The following is a 13,837-nucleotide window of genomic DNA, read 5'->3' as shown; positions in this document are numbered from 1 at the left end:
TTCATCTATCTCAGCTGCTGCTGCAAGCTGCAAGGACAGAGAACAGGAGGGATCACGGCAATCCTGGTGGATCCCACCACCACCCCTGCCACCCTCCCTACCTGTGCCTGCTGTGTCGTGGCCTGTGTGGAGTCTTGCTCTTCGAGCTCTGGTACGGATTCATCGCTGTCAGACTCTGTTCCGGACCCTACGGACCAAACTCAAGTCACTTCCTGCACCTCAGCTCAGGGCTGCACCAAGAGCCGGGAGCCACATGCCAAGGTTTCCACTCAGCGCGGTGAATCTGGTGTCAAACCGGTTCAGGCAGCACCTGGAGCTCAGCTACACAGCGCAGGGACGGAAGCCAACTCCTGCTGCCCCGTTCCACAGCTTCCCTACGAGGAGTGACCCTGCAGGAGCATCTCTGGATGCTCGCCTTGGCTCCTGCTCGGGGAGCACAAGCCGTGTCTGAGCACAGAGCTGGGTGTCTCCGGGTGACCACAACGCCCTCTCATGCACCATTACCTCCATTCGGTCCCGTGTCCTCCTCCACAAAGCTCCACACAGGAGCCCTCGGGGATCCCAAGAGCTCGAGCAGGCAAAGGAGCCTCCCCGGAGCCTGGTTTGGCCCCAGATCCTCCTGGCTGACGGGCACAAGGCCATGGACCAGGCCCGTGAAGCCAGCTCCGGCTGAGCCATGCCACAAGCCACACCGTGCCCTGAGCACACGCTGTTAGTGCCCCTGGGCCCTGATCCCATGGGATACATCCCCTCCCTGTCCCCCAGCTCTGGCACGGCTCAGACCTGCCCCCCCCCCCCCTTCCCTGGAGAGCCCAACACACCAAGTGCCATGGGGGGGGCGGGTTAGTATCCAGGCAGTGCCACTCCATGCACACAGCAATCCGTGGGGACAAATACCCTTGTCATTCCTGAGGCCGGGCTGCTTGGCCGGAGCAGGAGCCTCGGGGGGGGCCACGGCTGCTCGGGGGCACAGATCCACCAGGATGGGCTGCACCGGCGGCTCGGCAGCGGGAGGCTCGGGGGGGATCAGGGGGGGCAGCTCCTCGTCGTCGTTGTCATTGGGGATGGAGGGGGGGGCTTTGGTGCCGGGTTTGGACGGGGACGGGCGCTTGGAGGCCTTGCCGGGGCTCTGCTTCTTCACGGGGGGAGTGGGAGGGGGGGCAGAGCCACCCGTGGCCTTCTGGGGAGCAGCGGCATCAGGAGGTGGCTTCTGGGGGGCACCAGGAACCCCCGGGGCTGGGGGTGCGGATGGGGCTCCTGGAGCTGCACCGGGGCTCTTGGGAACTGCTTTGGCTGCAGGAGCTGATGGAGCTGCCTTGGCTGGGGCTGATGGAGCAGCGCCCGGGCTCACAGGAGCTGCCTTGGCTGCAGGACCTGATGGAGCAGTGCCTGGGCTCACAGGAGCTGCCTTGGCTGCAGAAGGTGATGGAGCTGCCTTGGCTGGGGCTGATGGAGCAGTGCCCGGGCTCACAGGAGCTGCCTTGGCTGGGGCTGATGGAGCAGTGCCTGGGCTCACAGGAGCTGCCTTGGCTGGGGCTGATGGAGCAGCGCCCGGGCTCACAGGAGCTGCCTTGGCTGCAGGACCTGATGGAGCAGTGCCTGGGCTCACAGGAGCTGCCTTGGCTGCAGAAGGTGATGGAGCTGCCTTGGCTGGGGCTGATGGAGCAGTGCCCGGGCTCACAGGAGCTGCCTTGGCTGCAGAAGGTGATGGAGCTGCCTTGGCTGGGGCTGATGGAGCAGTGCCGGGGCTCACAGGAGCTGCCTTGGCTGCAGGGGGGGCTGCAGGAGCTGATGGAGCGGTGCCCGGGCTCACAGGAGCTGCCTTGGCTGCAGGAGGGGTGGCTGGAGCTGGGGTGGCTGCATCGGGGCTCTTTGGAGGTGCTTTGGCAGCAGCAGGAGCTGCTGTGGCTGGGGCTGATGGAGCAGTGCCTGGGCTCACAGGAGCTGCCTTGGCTGGGGCTGATGGAGCAGTGCCTGGGCTCACAGGAGCTGCCTTGGCTGCAGGAGGTGATGGAGCTGCCTTGGCTGGGGCTGATGGAGCAGTGCCCGGGCTCACAGGAGCTGCCTTGGCTGCAGGGGGGGCTGCAGGAGCTGATGGAGCAGTGCCTGGGCTCACAGGAGCTGCCTTGGCTGCAGGGGGGGCAGCAGGAGCTGATGGAGCAGTGCCTGGGCTCACAGGAGCTGCCTTGGCTGCAGGGGGGGCAGCAGGAGCTGGGGTGGCTGCACCGGGACTCTTTGGTGGTGCTTTAGCCACAGGGGGGGCAGCAGGAGCCGGTGCAGCCGCTGGCACTGGAGCAGCAGCAGTGGAGCTGCTCTTGGGAGGCTTTTTGGCTGCAGGGGGGGCAGGAGCTGGGGGAGCTGCAGTGGCAGGGGCAGAGGGAGCAGGGATCGGGCTCACAGGAGCCCCTTTGGCTGCAGGAGGGGCTGAGGGAGCAGGGACTGGGCTCGTGGGACCTGCTTTGGCTGCAGGAGGGGCTGAGGGAGCAGGGCCAGGGCTCACAGGAGCCCCTTTGCCCGCAGGGGGGGCAGCAGGAGCTGCTGTGGCAGGGGCTGAGGGAGCAGGAACCGGGCTCCCAGGGGCTGGTGGAGCTGGGGGCACAGGCGGGGAGGGGGCAGCAGCAGGGCCCACAGGGGCTGCAGTGGCAGCAGCAGGAGCAGCAGGGGCAGGGCTCACAGGAGCTGGTTTGGCTGCAGGAGGGGCAGGAGCTGCAGTGGCAGCAGCAGGAGGGGCAGGGACAGGGCTCACAGGAGCCGGTTTGGCTGCAGGAGGGGCAGGAGCTGCTGTGGCAGCAGCTTGAGGAGCAGGAGGGGCAGAGACAGGGCTCACGGGGGCTGCTTTAGCTGCAGGAGAGGCAGGAGCTGCTGTGGCAGCAGCAGGAGGAGCAGGAAGGGCAGAGACAGGGGTCACAGGAGCCGGTTTGGCTGCAGGAGCTGCAGTGGCAGCAGCAGGAGGAGCAGCAGGGGCAAGGGTCACAGGAGCAGGTTTGGCTGCAGGAGCTGCAGTGGCAGCAGCAGGAGCAGCAGGGGCAAGGGTCACAGGAGCAGGTTTGGCTGCAGGAGCTGCAGTGGCAGCAGCAGGAGGAGCAGCAGGGGCAGGGACAGGGCTCATGGGGGCTGCTTTGGCTGCAGGAGGAGCAGGAGCTGCCATCGCTGGTGGGACAGGCGGGGAGGTGGCAGTGCTAGGGCCCACAGGAGCTGCTTTGGCTGCAGGAGGGGCAGCAGCAGGAACAGGGACAGGGCCCTCAGGGGCTGCTTTGGCTGCAGGAGGAGCAGGGACAGGGGCTTGAGGAGCTGCTTTGGCTGCAGGAGGAGCAGGGACAGGGACGGGGCCCTCAGGAGCTGCTTTGGCTGCAGGAGGGGCAGCAGCAGGGACAGGAACAGGGCCCTGAGGAGCTGCTTTGGCTGCAGGAGGAGCAGGGACAGGGACAGGAACAGGGCCCTGAGGAGCTGCTTTGGCTGCAGGAGGAGCAGCAGCAGGAGGAGCAGGGACCGGGCTCCCAGGAGCTGCTTTAGGCGCAGCTGCCACTGTGGGTGTGACAGGGGCCGGGGGCACAGTGGGTGCCGCTGGGGACATGGGACTCAGTGGAGCTGCTGGGGGTGGCCCTGGGGGAGATGGGGCAGCTGCCAGAGAGGGCACGGGCAGGGCAGGGCCCAGGGGACAGGTACTGGCAGGAGCAGGAGCCCCAGGGGCCGCGGTGGCAGCAGGACCCCCCGGTGACATCCCTGGGGGTGACAGTGGGGCCCTGGGGGCAGCCAGGAAGGCGGGAGGGGGGGGCGGGCTCTGGGGACAAGCTGCAGCCTTGGGGGGCACAGTGGGAGCAGGCAGGAAAGGGGGGGACACCGGGGGGGGAGGTGACCCAAGGGGAAGGGAAGGGGGAGGTGGGAGAGGGGCCGGTGGGCTCAGAGGGGTGGCAGGGGAGGAGAGCGCTGTGGGGGGAGCACCAGGGCTGATGGGGGGGGGCACCGTCACAGCAGCAGCAGGAGGAGCAGGAGCCACTGGAGACACTGGGTTAACTGGGGCAGGCCCTGGAGAGCCTGGGGCTGGAGGGGGGGCAATGGTAACCGGGACCTGCAGAGCTGGGGCAGGGAGCTGCGGGGGGGCAGAGAACACGGGGATGGCTGCAGCTGGGACCACAGGGGGGGAAATGGGGGCCGGGGGGAGCAGCAGAGCAGTGGTGGGACTGGGCAGCTCCGCTGGGAGAGCCTGGGCTGGGGTCAGGGCTGGGGAGGGAGCAGCGAGAGGAACAGCTACAGGAGAGAAAGAGAGTGAACCCATGAGAGAAGGGAGCAGGGGGGACACACGGCCCTGCCCCACCCCCCACCCCAGCAGAAGAGCATCACCCAATGCACCAGCACAGACAGGACCTTCATCCCCTTCTAGGAACCAGCACAAGGCCCTGGGCTCCCCCAATCTAACCTTGGCATTTGGGAATGCCGGGCTCTGCCCTTGGCTCTTCCCTCCCAGAGGGGTTGTCCCAAGCTCCACAGAGGCCTGGCCAGACCCCAGGGCTGGGAAGCCCCATCCTGGGCTGCACTGGGATGAGGATCCACTGAGGGTTCGAATCCAACTCTGGCAGAGCCCCCTCCGGCCTTGTGGGACACGGGATGCTGAGTCCTGGCTCCATGCAGTGACCTGCCCCTCCCCGTGCAGGCTGTTAAGGGTTAATGTAACTGCACCCCCTGTCCCTCCCCCAGAACAACAAACTCTGGTTACGGTGCCACACGAGGGGTTAAAGTGGGTCCCCAGTACCTGGCGCTGGGACAGGAGCAGTGCCAGGGGCTGCGGGGTGAGAACAACGCGTTAAGACAAGTGATGGGAGCATCCCAACACCATTCCCAACACCAGCTGGTGATCAAAGGGAAGCGCTCAGGGGAGAGGCTGTCAGAGCAGCCAGTCTGACCAGTGGAACCAGCACCCGTGCTGGCTGGGAGAGTGGAACCTGCCCAGCCCCACGCAGGGCATCACCCAGAGCCCGGAGGCAGCGACCCAACACCCTCAGCTCGCTGCTCCCCGGAGCAGCACCACGTGTGGAGGCCTCAGAGCCTCCTCTGCGGTCTGAGTTGGAAGGGACCTTAAAGATCATCCAGGTCCAACCCCTGCCACGGGCAGGGGCACCTTCCACTGGAGCAGGGGGCTCCAATCTGGCCCTGAGCACTGCCAGCGATGGAGCATCCAAACCTTCTCCATTCAACCCATTCCAGGGTCCCAGCACCTTCACACTACGGAGCTTCTGCCTTGTATCCAATCTGAACTCCCCCTGTTCCACTCTGAACCCATCACCCCCTGTCCCATCGCCCCAGTCCCTGATGCAGGTCCCTCTCCAGCATCCCTCTGAGCTCCCCACGCAGCTTCTCTGCTCCAGCCCCAATGCTCTCAGCCTGGCTCCTATGGGAGCTGCTCCAGCCCCTGCTCATCCTCGTGGCCTCGCTCCAACAGCTCCATGTCCTCATGTCATTACGTCTTAGTCACTTCCCAAGCCTATCCCAGTGGGAGGAGATGGGAACCCACCGGAGCCAACAGGCACCAGGCCACGTCCTGCCCCAGAGAAGGAACGTGCTCCAGGCAGGAGCAACAACCCCTGGCGAGAGCTGCGCTGCTCCCGAGCCCCGCACACACACAGCGGCCCCCTCCGGGCAGCCCCTTTCCCCCCACCGGCTCCCTTTGAGGCTGCTCCCAGCTGGGAATGGGGAGGACGCTGGGAAGCGGCCCCAGCGCAGGAATCCCAGCGATTCCTGGAGGGAGCCCAACGGCTCCGGATGCTCGGCACTGCAGCTGCCACAGCAAGAGCCGTCACTCAGCCCCACATTCCCTCCTGATCCCCACATCCACAGACCCCGCTCGCAGGGAAAGCCACGGAATGAGCCAGGCTGGGGAAGAGCAGGGGCCCTGCTGCCACGCTGCTGCTGAGCTCCCGTTCAGCTCCAGCAGCGCAGCTCCTTTCCCCGGAGCAGCTTCCCCAAGCCTGCAGCATTCCATGGGCTAATTCCTGGGATGCACCAAAGCCAGGCAGCCCCAGGGCACGGGGACCCCTCCGATGGAGCCAGGCAGAGCCTGAGCCCTGTTCCCCAACCCCAACCCATCCCCAACCCCAACCGGTTCCAGCGCTTGGAGGCCTCCTGACCCCCCCCCCCCCCCCCGGCCCATCCCCATCGCTCCAATGACACCCGAGGGAGCTGCGACACGGGGGGGGGGGTGTCCCTCCAATGCAATGACTGCAACAGCCGGGTTTGGGACGGGGGAGAACAACCGAACACAGCAGCAACGAGCAATCCCCCCCCGGGGGTCAAGCTCCCCCCGTTAACACCGACCGGCTGCGGGGCCCGGTGTGTGTCCGGCCTCACCTGTCTCAGCCTGCGGCTGCGGCAGCTCCTGCTCGGTGGCCGGGACGGTTTCTGTCGCTTCGCCGGGCATTTCTGCGGAGAGGGAGAACGCACCATGGCCGGGGGCCGCCCGCCGCCACCGGCTACCGGACACCCCGCTACAGGCCGCGTTCTACCGGCCCTCCCGGCCCCAGCGGCCCGGCTCCCGCTGCCCTCCCGCCCGCCCTCCCTCCCTCCTTCCAGCCCGCCCGGGGGCGGCCCGTAAGGGGCTATCGGCCCCCGCCGAGGCGCCGGAGCGGCGGATGACGGCGGATGGCGACGGATGGCGGCGGATGGACTCACTGTGCGGGGAGCAGGGTCCAAGATGGCGGCGGAAAGAGAGCGAGCGGCTGGATGCGGGACTTCCGGGAGGATGAGCACATCCGGGGCACGGGGCCCCGCTCCGGCCACCGCGCTCCTGCGTTCCGGGTTCTTTCCGTTCCGCCCCCCCCCCTTCCCTCCTTGTGGGGCTGGGACCACCGGTGTGGGGCCGAACCCCCGCTATAGGGCAGGGTATGGGGAGCAGCAGCCCCACAAGCCCAAGACAGAGGCAGGTGCCTGGCGCAGGCAGGCGGTGAATGGGGACATTTAATGATGTTTGCGTAGAAAAGGGACAAAACCAGAGAAGGGTCCGTGTGGGGCAGGGGGAGTGGGGCAGGGATCGGGATGTGGCTCCGGGCACCGGAGGGGAGGATGGCAGAGGCCTCAGAAGTCTCCTTGCAGGTCTGTAATGAGGAGAGACAGGGAGGTTTGTAGCCAAGAGCTCCCATTTGGGTCCCATTCAGCTCCCATTGGGGTTCCCATTCAGCTCCCATTGGGGTTCCCATTCAGCTCCCATTAGGGCTCTCATTCAGCTCCCCATTCGGGTCCCATTTGGGTTCACATTCAGGTCCCATTGGGGTTCCCATTCAGCTCCCCATTCTGGTCCCATTCAGCTCCCATTGGGGCTCTCATTCAGGTCCCATTCAGCTCCCATTGCGGCTCTCATTCTGCTCTCATTCAGGTCCCATTGGGGCTCCCATTCTGCTCCCATTCAGCTCCCATTGGGGCTCCCATTCTGCTCCCATTCAGGTCCCACTGGGGCTCCCATTCTGCTCCCATTCTGGTCCCATTCTGCTCCCATTCAGGTTCCCATTGGGGCTCCCATTCAGGTTCCTATTGGGGCTCCCATTCTGCTCCCATTCAGGTTCCCATTGGGGCTCCCATTCTGCTCCCATTCAGGTCCCATTGGGGCTCCCATTCTGCTCCCATTCAGGTCCCATTGGGGCTCCCATTCTGCTCCCATTCAGGTCCCACTGGGGCTCTCATTCTGCTCCCATTCAGGTCCCATTCGGCTCCCATCCTGCTCCCATTCAGCTCCCATCCTGCTCCCATTCAGGTCCCATTCTGCTCCCATCCTGCTCCGGTGCAGCACAGCCCCTCGCTGGCACCCACCGCTCCTCCTCCGCATCTCCCCCCTCCGCGCTCGCTCCATGTCCTCCACGAAGTGCTCGAAGAGCCGCACGTAGGGCGCCAGGCTCGTCCTCTTGTAGTCTGCAGGAGGTGGGGCTGAGCAGGAGCCATGGGGGGAGCCCCCCATTGCCCCCCCAGGCCACACTCACCCCGCGCGCGCCGCTTGGGCTCCATCTCCGCTCCATCCTCCTGCTCCCCGTCGGCACCGGCCGCATCCAGCTCGTGGCACAGGGAGCTGTGGGCAAGGCCATGATGGGCTCCGAGGTCTTCTCCAACCCGGTTCATTCGGTGATGGGACCTGGGGGGGGGCCCTGGGGGCAGAGCTGGGCCCCACTGCTCATCACGTACCTGATGGTGGGGACGGTGAAGGGGTCGAACTGGTCGAGCTTCTGCAGGTCCAGGGGTACCGAAATGCGACCTGAAGGAGAGAAGTCATGGGGCTGCTGGCCCTATGGGATGCTATCCCTATGGGATGCTATTCCTATGGGATGCAATTCCTATTAGGATGCTATTCCTATGGAATACTATCCCTATGGGATGCTATCCCTATTGGGACGCTCTCCCTATGGGATGCTATCCCCATTGGGATGCTCTCCCTATGGGATGCTATTCCTATTGGGACGCTCTCCCTATGGGATGCTATCCCTATTGGGATGCTCTCCTTATGGAATGCTATCCCTATTGGGACGCTCTCCCTATGGGATGCTATCCCTATTGGGATGCTATCCCCATTGGGATGCTCTCCTTATGGAATGCTATCCCTATTGGGACGCTCTCCCTATGGGATGCTATCCCCATTGGGATGCTATCCCTATTGGGATGCTATCCCCATTGGGATGCTATCCCTGCACGGTGCCATCCCCACCCCAGACCAACCTGTTTTGGGGTGGACGCTGAAGGGGCTCTTCAGGAGGTGCCCGACCCCTTTGCTGACGTTGATGTCGAGGCGGGGGAAGCAGAACTGCAGCATCACCTCCCAGTCCGCGAAGCACGAGGTGCCCTTCCCGGCCGCTGCCTGCTTCTGTGGGGCACACGTGTGGGGCAGGGCCAGTGGGGTGGGCGCTGGTGCCCGGGCCCTGGTCCCTGGATGGGGTCACACTCACCCGTGTCCGCTCCATGTGGCCCTTGAGCAGCTCCCAGCGCTGCACCGAGTCCCGCTTCTTGGGGAACTCAGCCCGCAGCGCCTCGCGGTGCTGTGGGCAGGGTCAAGGCTGCTCACGGACAATGGGAGACCCACGGCATTGGGGTGGGAGGGAGGGACCTTAAAGCTCATCCAGCTCCATGGGCAGGGAACCTTCCACCGGAGCAGGGTGCTCCAAGCCTGGCCTTGAGCACCGCCAGGGATGGTGACTCCATCATCCCCTGGGTACCCTGTTCCAGGGCCTGAGCATCCTCTGGGGTGACCCCGTTCCCCCCTTCGGACCCTCCATCCAGCACCGAGCGCTGCGGCATGCCCCCCACAGGAAGGATATCCTCCGGGATGAGGGCCAGCACCTTGTCCCAGCTCTCCGGGCTGCCCAGGATATCCTGCCCCACCAGTGCGTAGCTCTCAAAGTACTTCTCCACCACAGCGACCGAGCGCCTGTGGAGCAGGGAAGAGGCTCAGCACCACTCAGCATCATTCAGCACCACTCAGCACCACTCAGCACCAGGGAAGGGGGTCCCCAGCCGACCTGATGAAGGGGTGGATGGGCTCGGACAGATTCACCTTCTTCACGGTCTCTGCTCCACCCTGGGGGGGACAGCGATGCTCAGCGGGTTGGGGGGCCGTAAGGGGGTGCCCGGCTCCCCATGCACCCACCTTCACCAGGGTCAGGTACTCCACAGTGGCCGCCCGCAGCGCTGGGGACCACTTGCGCACGGCATCATCGCACACCCAGCAGTGGACACCCCTCCGGCCCGAGTAAACCCACAGGCGATGCTTCAGCCCCAGGTCCTCTACGGAGGGGACAGCGGGAGCGTGTTGGGATGCGGCATTCCCAACCCAACCCCATCGGACACCACCACATCCACGGGTGCATGAGGGGTCCCCAGGACCCTCACCCACGAGTGCACGGTCGATGATGCGGACGGCGATGGTCATCAGGGTCCAGCACTTGGAGCAGATATCGGCGGAGCTGTGGGCAGAGAGCAATGGGTCAGGCTGCACCCCCTGCCCCTGCAACCCCCCCTTTTATCCCTTTCCAGCTCTCCCGGCTCCTATGGGGAACCTGCAGCACGTCCGGACGTCGTCGTAGTCCGTCATGTCGATATCAAAGACCAGCTCCTTCTCCTGCGGCTGGAAGGCTCCCAGGTGCACCGTGTTGTGCTGGTTGGGCTGCAGGATGGGATGGGAATGGGCTCAGTGCCACCGGGGCCCGGTCCCCCTTGGGGTGCCCGGATCAAGGACTCACCCGGTGGGAGTAAACGGCGCCGATGTCGATCTTGTAGGGGTTGGTTTTCTGCAGCTCCCGCTCCAGCTCCTGGGGGCTGCCGAAGGACTGGAAGCGCACGTAGACATCGTCCCGCAGCGTGAAGGAGAACTCCCGCAGCTGGAAGTAGTTCTTCACCACTGCAGGGGGGTGGGAGGAGGGTTGCAGGGTACCCCCGGCTGGTACCACAGCCCCCCGGGACCTGGTATTGGAGCCTCCAACCCGGTACCACAGCCCCAGCCTGGTCACACAGCCCTGACCCGGTCCCGCAGCCCCTGGGACCGCAATCCCCAGTACCCGGTACCGCATCCCCAGCCCGGTACCACAGCCCCAACCTGGTACTGAAGCTCCCAGGACCCGGTCCCGCGTCCCCAACCCGGTCCTGCAGCCCCAACCTGGTACCGCAGCCCCAGTCCAGTACCAAAGCACCCGGGACCCGGGACCGCAGTCCTGGCCCAGTATCACAGCCCCAGTCCGGTCCCGCAGCCCCGACCCGGTACAGAAACACCTGGGACCCGGGACCGCAGTCCCGACCCGGTCCCGCAGCCCCGAGCCGGTCCCGCAGCCCCGACCGGGTACCCGGGACCGCAGTCCCGACTCAGTATCACAGCCCCAGCACGGAACCACAGGCCCGACCTGTTTCTGCATCCCCAACCCAGTTCCACATCCCCAACCCGGTTCCGCATCCCCAACCCAATTCCGCAGCCCCGACCCGGTCCCGCAGCCCCCGGGACCGCAGTCCCGACCCAGTATCAGAGCCCCAGCCGGGTCCCGCATCCCCGCCCCGCTCCCGCATCCCCGTCCCGGTACCCCAGCCCCGCTCCGGTCCCTGATCCCCGCCCCGCTCCCGCACCCCGCTCACCGCCGCCGTAGCCGAGCCAGCGGCCGTAGGCTCCGTGCGGGAAGAGGCGCCGGTAGAAGACCGGGAGCAGCTCGGGCAGCGCCGCGGGTTCGAACCGCGCCATGGCGGGAGGGAAGCGGCGGGAAGCGGAGCGCGGGGACCGCCGGGAGGTGTAGTCCGGCCCCGGAGGGGGGGGGGCAGCGGCTCGAGTCACGTCCCGGGATGCTCGGGGGGGTCCCGGGATGCTCGGGGGGGGGTCCCGGGATGCTCGGGGGGGTCCCGGGGCGGCAGCGCATGGGGGGGGGGGGGGTGCGGGAAGCCCCGGGGCTGCCCCGCTCCGCGTTAACGATTACCCCGACGGCCGCACGGAGCGGGGCTGAGCCCGCAAGGCCGGGGCGGGGATGGGCAGGAGCGGGGCGGGGCGGGGCGGGGGAGCGGCCGTTTAAGGAGCCGGTATCGCTGGAGCGGGTCCCGAGGGGTTTTTTTGATCGCTGAGAACGGAGCCCGGTCCCGGTTGCGCTGCGGGTGCCGGTGCGGGGATGTGGGCGTACGTGGTGGCAGCGCTGGCGGCGCTGTTCCTGCTGCGGCGCTGGTACCGGGAGCGCCAGACGGTGCCGGGGCTCCCGGAGAAGTTCGTGTTCATCACGGGCTGCGACAGCGGCTTCGGGAACCTCCTGGCGCGGCAGTTGGATGCGCGGGGGCTGCGGGTGCTCGCTGCGTGCCGGAGCGAGGACGGGGCCGAGCGGCTGCGGGCGGCTACGTCCCCCCGGCTGCAGACCCTGCTCCTGGACGTCACCTCCAGCCCCAGCATCGCTGCTGCCGCCGCATGGGTCAAGGAGCGAGTGGGTGACCGAGGTAGGATGGGGCAGCGCCGCTGAAGGGACCCCTCCTGTATGGGGATACCCATAGGTAGGGCCCGGCTCACCCCGTCCCCTCTCCTCCGCAGGGCTCTGGGGGCTGGTGAACAACGCGGGCGTCGGCGCCCCCAGCGCCCCCAACGAGTGGCTGAGCAAGGACGACTTCCTCAAGGTGATCAACGTCAACCTCATCGGCCTCATCGAGGTGACGCTCAGCGTCCTGCCCCTCGTGCGGCGGGCGCGGGGCCGCGTGGTCAACGTGGCCAGCGTGATGGGCCGCGTCTCCTTCTTCGGTGGGGGGTACTGCATCTCCAAGTTCGGCGTGGAAGCCTTCTCCGACAGCCTCCGGTGAGCATTGCCCCGGTGTCCCCATTCGCCTCTGTGGGCGCTTTGTCTGGTAGGGGCACCCACCTGCCAAACCTCTTCCTGGCGCAGCCAGGGCGAGCTTGCGCCATAGCTACAGGGCTTGGGGCCCATGGGAGGGATCTCTCACCCTTTCCCTGCCTCTGGCAGCCTCTGCTCTGCCGTCAGCCAAGCGCACGCAGAGGCAGCCCCAAGTAAGAGAAAGCAAAAGGACTTGGCAGCGCTTTGACCTCATTCCCGCAGCGTAGGAGGCTGCGGCCGCGCCGGCCGGCACTGAGCCCCACGCCGCGGACCTTGCCCCCATCCCGGATCCAGGGGGGATGGCAAAGGCGTTTGCTTTGGCTTCGGTCCATCCAGCCTCGTGCTGGGTCCATCGGGGTGCTCGGGCTCTGCTTAGGATCCCCGGGTGCTGCCATGGGGCTTTGATCCCTTGCAGGCTTGACATGCGTAACTTCGGGGTGAAGGTGAGCATCATCGAGCCCGGGTACTTCCAGACGAACATCACCAACGGGGAGAACGTACAGAAGCATTTTATGGCTGCCTGGGAGAAGCTCCCGGAGGAAACCAAAGCGGATTATGGGGAGATTTACTTGAAGCACTGTGAGTACCTCACCTAAAGCTTTAAGGGATGCTCAAGAGAGCGCTCCCATCACCCCAGTGCTCGAGGCGCTGAGCCTGAGCGCCCGCCTCCTGCTCCCGCAGTTGTGAAATCCTTCGGGAACATGAAGAACCTGTGCAGCCCCAACCTGTCGCTGGTGACGGACTGCATGGAGCACGCGCTGACCAGCCGCTACCCACGCACCCGCTACACCGCGGGCTGGGACGCCAAACTGCTCTACATCCCCCTCAGCTACGCGCCCAGCGCCCTCTCCGACCGCGTGTTTGCCAAGTACCAGCCCCCGCCTGCCCGCAAAGCCTGAGGCAGGGATGTGGTAAAGGCGAGGAGAGAGCCGGCAGCACCAGCTCCTTCCTGGGCTCCCGATTCAATGCACGTCTGGGAAACAGCTGAATAAAGGCAGCTCCTGCTCCTGGGTTTGGGTTTGCGTTCGGTCTTGGATGGGGACACATGGAGGTTGTGTCCCTGCTCATCCTCCAGCAGCACCAGCGCTCTGGCCGTTATCCCAAGCAGGGTCCAGCCTGTGTCGTCATGGGAAGCCCTTCAAGCCCATCACATCCAACCCTTACCCCAAGGGCGCCGCTAACCCCGCAACCAGCAGCTCCCACTGCTCCCCTGTGCATGCAGCAGGCACGTACCCACGTGCCGGGTGCCTCTGCCCCACATTCCCCACCCCACACATGGCACCCAGTTACATCCTGTTACAAGGTGGGCGCTTGTGCAACACCAACACGGTCACCTGCAGCTTGGACAATGCAGCAAGGGTTGTGTAATCAGAGAGATGGGTGTGAGAAAGCCTTGAGCATGGAGATGGAGTCAAAGGCTCCTCCTCGCCCCACAGGGCATCACCTCCTGGGGTGATGGGTGCTCCCTGGCCAGCTGCAAGGTCATGGAATGGTCTGGGTTGGAAAGGAGCTTAAAGCTCATCCAGGTCCAC

The 13,837-nt window shown here is 65.9% G+C and overlaps 3 protein-coding genes across 3 annotated transcripts; 1 reads left to right on the top strand and 2 right to left on the bottom strand.

Annotated features, from left to right (window-relative positions):
- Positions 1 to 6: 6 nt before the first annotated feature.
- Positions 7 to 6,952, bottom strand: NACA (nascent polypeptide associated complex subunit alpha; the record flags this gene model as incomplete). Its single annotated transcript, XM_057410251.1, has 4 exons — positions 7 to 27; positions 102 to 187; positions 6,343 to 6,414; positions 6,664 to 6,952. Coding segments are annotated over 4 exons (468 nt in total), but the record flags the coding sequence as incomplete, so codon positions are not given.
- An 80-nt stretch (positions 6,953 to 7,032) lies between these two features.
- Positions 7,033 to 11,242, bottom strand: PRIM1 (DNA primase subunit 1). Its single transcript, XM_057410255.1, has 13 exons — positions 11,086 to 11,242; positions 10,206 to 10,363; positions 10,023 to 10,129; positions 9,856 to 9,929; positions 9,614 to 9,750; positions 9,486 to 9,544; positions 9,280 to 9,394; positions 8,916 to 9,002; positions 8,689 to 8,833; positions 8,161 to 8,230; positions 7,962 to 8,047; positions 7,795 to 7,893; positions 7,033 to 7,085 (listed from the first exon to the last, which is right to left on the bottom strand). Exons 1-13 carry the CDS (start codon positions 11,186 to 11,188, stop codon positions 7,066 to 7,068), a joined length of 1,260 nt encoding a protein of 419 aa, XP_057266238.1. The 5' UTR covers positions 11,189 to 11,242; the 3' UTR covers positions 7,033 to 7,065.
- Positions 11,243 to 11,587: 345 nt separating this feature from the next.
- On the top strand, positions 11,588 to 13,316 carry LOC130599629 (retinol dehydrogenase 16-like). The gene is made up of 4 exons (XM_057410254.1): positions 11,588 to 11,919; positions 12,011 to 12,269; positions 12,721 to 12,884; positions 12,987 to 13,316. The coding sequence occupies exons 1-4, from the start codon at positions 11,604 to 11,606 to the stop codon at positions 13,202 to 13,204; spliced, it is 957 nt and encodes a 318-aa protein (XP_057266237.1). The 5' UTR covers positions 11,588 to 11,603; the 3' UTR covers positions 13,205 to 13,316.
- Positions 13,317 to 13,837: the final 521 nt, after the last annotated feature.

Source organism: Pezoporus wallicus, unplaced genomic scaffold (assembly GCF_028554395.1).
Source record: "Pezoporus wallicus isolate ANWC-B61680 ecotype Strahan unplaced genomic scaffold, APGP_CSIRO_Pwel_v1 contig_13962, whole genome shotgun sequence".
NCBI lineage: Eukaryota > Metazoa > Chordata > Aves > Psittaciformes > Psittacidae > Pezoporus > Pezoporus wallicus.
The sequence above is the reverse complement of the archived record's forward strand: the minus strand, read 5'-3'. Positions and strand labels throughout refer to the sequence as shown.

Excerpts from the sequence above, each read along its gene's own strand:
- LOC130599629 (XM_057410254.1), top strand. The coding sequence starts at position 11,604 with ATGTGGGCGTACGTGGTGGCAGCGCTGGCGGCGCTGTTCCTGCTGCGG. Across the intron at positions 11,920-12,010 it reads GGAGCGAGTGGGTGACCGAG|GGCTCTGGGGGCTGGTGAAC; the intron begins GTAGGATGGGGC and ends TCTCCTCCGCAG. Across the intron at positions 12,885-12,986 it reads GGAGATTTACTTGAAGCACT|TTGTGAAATCCTTCGGGAAC; the intron begins GTGAGTACCTCA and ends CTGCTCCCGCAG.
- PRIM1 (XM_057410255.1), bottom strand. The coding sequence starts at position 11,188 with ATGGCGCGGTTCGAACCCGCGGCGCTGCCCGAGCTGCTCCCGGTCTTC. Across the intron at positions 9,545-9,613 it reads AGTACCTGACCCTGGTGAAG|GGTGGAGCAGAGACCGTGAA; the intron begins GTGGGTGCATGG and ends TGTCCCCCCCAG. Across the intron at positions 7,086-7,794 it reads GGAGATGCGGAGGAGGAGCG|ACCTGCAAGGAGACTTCTGA; the intron begins GTGGGTGCCAGC and ends TCCTCATTACAG.